Genomic DNA, 5,144 nt, shown 5'->3' on the forward strand with positions numbered 1-5,144 from the left:
CTGAGAATTGTGGTCTAGTGGAAGCCTCTGGAACACTGGAGGTTGGCGCCAGGCTAGGGTCAGGGCTCAGTTGTTGCCTGGTCTCAGCTGGCTCGGCCCCGCCCGGTCTGTGCACTGGGGTGGGGGTTGGCCCCGCCTCCGTGGGAGCCCAGCCCGGCCCCAAGCTGGCCCAGCTGCCCCTCCCTGGGCCCCTGGGCCGTTTCCGCTCACGAAACCCCTTCCCCTTGGGGCTATGGCTGCCGCTGCTGCTCTTCGGAGCTGTGTGGCCTTAACCATCCCGGGCGGAACGCAAAGCTCTTACAATTCCAACATTCGTTCGCCTGCCCCTGGGCGAGCTGGGCCCAAAGCTGGTTTCGAGCAGGCTAGGCTGTTCTTGGGCCGGAGACTCAGATGTCCCTCAGGTGGGGCTTGGCTGGAGAGGTTACCCTCAAATTTCTACAGTCAGGGGTCCCCAAAACATTCTGTAAGGTTTTTTTGCAGCAGACAGAGAAGCTAAGTGTTTCATTTTTATTAATGAGGAAAGAAATAACTGACTTACCCAAAATTTCCCTGTGATTTAAGTGACCAGATTGTAAATAGTTCTCTTCCTACCCATTGCCCTTTCCTTTCAACGCCCATTTCATTGTTTCCTTGGTAACACAAACATTTGTGGTAAGGCCAGTCTTAGGTCAGACCTGTGCTTGGCAAAGAGATCTGCAGCCAACCTGGGGTACCACAGGTAAGGGAAATGGCTGCAAGGCCTCTCCAGGCAACTCCTAGCCTTCCCTCCTGGCCGGAGATCTCTCAGTACTCATGTTCTTCCAGAAGAGTTTTGCACCTTTACCCACCCCTAGGCTACCCCTCCAAGAGATGACTGGTAAGACCGGACCACGCTTGTTTTTTAAATCTCAGGTCTGTCAGCATTACACTTTGCCAGACTAGATGCTTACTACTCAGCTAGTGAGAACTCTGCATTGCCCCGCTTGTACATCTGCATCTGGGATCTCCATTGCTCTGTGAACTGTCTTCTTCTCCCTAAGAAGCCAAAACACTGCCCATAACCTCCAAACACCAGAGAGGGTCCAGGGAGTACTGCTGAGAGCCTCAAGGGAGCCAAGGCAGAAACAGCAGAAGTCCCTTCAATAAACAGGAGCTCAAGGATGCACTGAAGAGCATGGCTACAGCCTGGAAAAGGCCTCGCTCCAAGGAAGGAAACTGGGAAGATGAGAGACTGGCCCAATAGGAGCAACAAAGGGCACTGCTGTGCTTCCACCACCTGATTACCAGCCAGATCTAACCCTAGGAAGGCAGAGTTCCAGTCCATCCCCCAACCAGGCACCCACACAACCTATGTCTCACCCCTTCTTCCCCACCAGACTTCTTTCCCAACTCAGTGCTAAGGGACTAGAAGGGAAACAGAGACTTGAGTTTTAGGACCATTCCAGCATGTTGCCACAGGCAAGTCCCCAGGCAAATGGCTTTGTCCATAAGTAACAGAAGGGAGTCATATTTTATGGGGTCTGAAAGTCTCTATTTGTACCCCACCACCCACAGTAAACCCATAGCTTTAAAGGCATTCACTTTGAGACACTGGCTTTGAGCTAAATTACTTGGAGCTACAGACAAAAACAATGTCATCCTTGCCCCTTCGATATCCAATTTAAGAAAAGATAGAAGCTGGGCAGGTGGCTCACACCTGTAATCTCAGCACTTTGGGAGGCAGAGACAGGCGGATCACCTGAGGTCAGGAGTTTGAGACCAGCCTGGCCAACATGGTGAAATCCTGTCTCTACTGAAAATACAAAAATCAGCCAGATGTGGTGGCCGGCGCCTGTAATCCCAGCTACTCGGGAGGGTGAGGCAGGAGAATCGCGTGAACCCAGGAGGCGGAGGTTGCAGTGAGCTGAGATCATACCATTGCACTCCAGCCTGGGCAACATGAGCAAAGCTCCATCTCAAAAAAAAAAAAGAAAAAAAAATAGAGGCAGCCAAGAAAATGAGTCAAGGGATCACACCTCCCAACTTCTTAATGCCCTCTGTGGATACAGATCTGTCACACCAAAGGTGTACCAAGGCCAAGGTATCTATACAAGAGTCCTTGTGCCTGAAGAAGCTTTGGCTAGCTCCAGCTGTGGTCTTACTGGTTCGTAGAGTAACTGCATGCACATGCATACCAGAGGCTGTGCTAAGCCTAAGGGATGTCATGGTGAGCAAAATTCAATCCCAGCTGAGAATTCAAAACCCTCAGAGGCGAACTATTACAATATAGTTTAGTTACCAGTTGGTCCTTCTTGTTGAAAGGATACAGGGAGATAACCCACGGACAAACTGGGCCCATTTGGTGCAGTTTCCAAACTCTTTAGGGTGAGCTGGGCCAGGAACTCTGTGAGGACCTTGTAAGGCCAGGATCCATGTGCTTAGGGTCCATTTTTGGAAAAACCTGGTCACTGAAGCATCTCTACTTTCAGGGTCAGCCTGGTCTTTCAAATACGCTGAGGCCTATTTCCCCATGTTTCAAGGACATTTAACTATGTTTTTGTAAAAATAAAATGGCGAGACCCAAATAAAAACCTTACTTTTTGTTTAATTTGTTTTGCCAAACAAACACAGTGAAAACTTTAGTCTGACTAATTGTACAGAAAATAGAATTTGTAACCAGTAGCAAACAAAACAGGATAAACCTAAGTCCCTGGCAAGCTGGATCTCCATCAGCAGGTCATCCAGATCCCCTTGTAAATGGTCTCCTGGGAAAATAAATCCCAGGAGGCAGAGGCACAGATTTACCAGTCCCCATCAGAATCACAGGCTGCACCTGGGAAGGAAAAGCATGAAAAGGAGAACTGATGTTACTTGCATCTCTTATCACTACACACATTAGAGTTGTCTGACTGCTGACCAACCTTAAGGTATGGTTTATCCCAAACTCATAGTCCCTGGACATATCACCTGCATCCCTAGAGGGTAAGTTTCAAGTTCAGTGGTTCTGAAGCCTCTGCTTAACCAGAATCTGCAACAATAACTGGGGAAGAAGGGTAGACAAAGTCATAATTGCTGGTGTCACCAGGGCAGAGTCTAAGGCCCCAGCTTCCACTTCAGGAGGAAACAGTTGAGGATGCCAGGTCACCAGCAAGAGAGTCCAGCTGCCTTAAGCCTCAGTACTGTCAACCAGTGCCCCAGGAGTATAGAGGAGTTCAACAATGGCCTGCAGTCCCCTGGCTGGATGGGGTCTGGGAGTCCAGCAGGCCGCCGGGGCACCAGTTCACATTCCGTGCTTCTTGCGGATGACAGCCATGGCAAGCAGCCGATCCTTCTCGCGCAGTTCTTCGCGCAGCTTGGCCTCGGTGAGACGCAGGTGGCGAATGCTGCCTTTCATCTCTTTCATCTTCACTTCCATCAGCGCCAGGATGTCCCGCTGCTCATTCAGCTTGCGCAGGAGCTCCTCCTCCGTGGTGCCTGACGACAAGGAGTACGAATGGTCGGAGCCAGTATCAGGGAAACCCTCTTCTCCTACCACCACCAACTGGGGGCCCATAGGGCACTCGGCAGCCTCCAGCCCTGCGGTAGCAGCCTGTAACTCCGACGCGGCGGCCGCAGCGGCTGCGCCCTCTGTGGCTGCAAACTCAACTTGCACTGTAAGATCGATGGGCTTCACGTCTTCTCCAGTGGGAGTGATGGGCGCCGGCGGCACGGATCCCGGAGCCTGACTGCTGTCTACAGCGGCCTGAAGGGTAAGAAGCACGGCCGCGGAAGCAGACACCAGGTTGGGCTGCAGCTGGGAAGTCTGGGCAGTGGAGGCAGAGGGTGACGGCTGCTGCTGTTGCTGCTGCTGCTGCTGCTGCTGCTGTTGTTGTTGCTGCTGCTGCTGCTGCTGCTGCCTGCGGCGGGCGGCCGCGGCCCCAGCGGGTCTGCGCGCTACTTTGCGCTCATTGACGCCGCGCAGCGGGAAGATGGTGGGGACGCGTACCGTGTAGGTCTTGCGGCCGCCCTGGAAGTGAACGCTGCAGAGACGGTGGCCTGTGGTGGGCTGGAAGGTGGAGAAGCACCCACTGACGCCGGCACGCGACACGTTCTTGAGCCAGAGGCGCCGCAACTCAGCGTCCTTTGGAAACGTGTAGAAGTGCAGCGCCTTGTCCCGGTGCGAGTTGTTGTAGCAGCCTGGCACGCAGCACGTAAAGCCAGGCATGGCTGCGCCGCGCGGCCCGGCCCGGCCCACCGGCCTCCTGCGCCCTTCGACGGCCCAGTGGCTCCGCCGCCGCCCGCCCCTCGACGGGCGGCGCCGCGCGAGGCCTTGGGTGGTATCCCACCACTGCCGCTCGGCGCAGCCGGCCCGCCCGGCGCCCCGTGCCCAGAATACGCTTCCTGCCGGCCCGCGCCGCGCCGCCCGCCTGGCTGCCCGCCTGCGCTCGGGAGTCGGCCCCGGGGACGCCGCGAAGGACCGCCTGAGAAAGAGACTACGCCCCCCACAATGCCCCGCGCCAGGAGCCGCTCACTTCCGGGGCGGGTGTGTGCGGATTCCGGCCGCCTTCCAAGGCACGGCGCCAGCCTCCGAAGAGCGGATTCTTTCTCCAGCCCGGCTTGTCCCCGGCGGGCGAGAGAGGCGTATTAGGTTGGAACGCTGTCGCCTGGACTGCTCCTTACGAGGACCCGAATCCTGATAGGGGCGTGGAGAGGGGCGGTGCGCGCCTCACCGGTGCGCAAGCGCGGTAGGCATATGCCCACGGAGACTACAAATCCCGTGATGCCTCGCCCTGAACTGGGTGCCTGCGACCCGAAGCGCCGCCTAAGGGAAAGATCGAGTTACTGCGGACCAGTATTTGGGCGAGGTTGTGCTGTTTGCCAGAACCAGTCCCCCAGCCCTGAGCGCCTTTGAGTCGACGGCATTGCTGCAGCAGAGGGAGACGAAACCTGGGCCTCGGCGCCCCGAAGGGTCTCAGGAGCCCCTTTGTCTGCGTTGGGGACTCTCTCCTGATTCAGCTGCTGCCTGCGTTGACTCCCTGACCTAAACAAAGTCTCCAGTAGACGCCTACTATGTGGCTGACCCAGTGCACGGAGTTTCCGGGAGTCAGACCGACTGGGCTCCTCTCTTGGAGCCTGACTGCCTAGACGGATGAGCCTCTGTCTTTTGGATAATAGATCTGAATGCACGCGAATGGATGTCTACTCAC

General features: G+C 55.5%; 1 protein-coding gene across 1 annotated transcript; it reads right to left on the minus strand.

Annotated features, from left to right (window-relative positions):
- Positions 1 to 2,543: 2,543 nt before the first annotated feature.
- Positions 2,544 to 4,630, minus strand: THAP11 (THAP domain containing 11). Its single transcript, XM_009196719.3, has 2 exons — positions 2,880 to 4,630; positions 2,544 to 2,791 (listed from the first exon to the last, which is right to left on the minus strand). The coding sequence occupies exon 1, from the start codon at positions 4,160 to 4,162 to the stop codon at positions 3,239 to 3,241; it is 924 nt and encodes a 307-aa protein (XP_009194983.1). The 5' UTR covers positions 4,163 to 4,630; the 3' UTR covers positions 2,544 to 2,791; positions 2,880 to 3,238.
- Between the last annotated feature and the right edge of the window lie 514 nt (positions 4,631 to 5,144).

This window comes from Papio anubis, chromosome 18, assembly GCF_008728515.1.
Source record: "Papio anubis isolate 15944 chromosome 18, Panubis1.0, whole genome shotgun sequence".
In the NCBI taxonomy this organism is placed as follows: Eukaryota; Metazoa; Chordata; class Mammalia; order Primates; family Cercopithecidae; genus Papio; species Papio anubis.

Bases quoted from the DNA above. Each gene is read 5' to 3' on its own strand.
- THAP11 (XM_009196719.3), bottom strand. From the start codon at position 4,162: ATGCCTGGCTTTACGTGCTGCGTGCCAGGCTGCTACAACAACTCGCAC.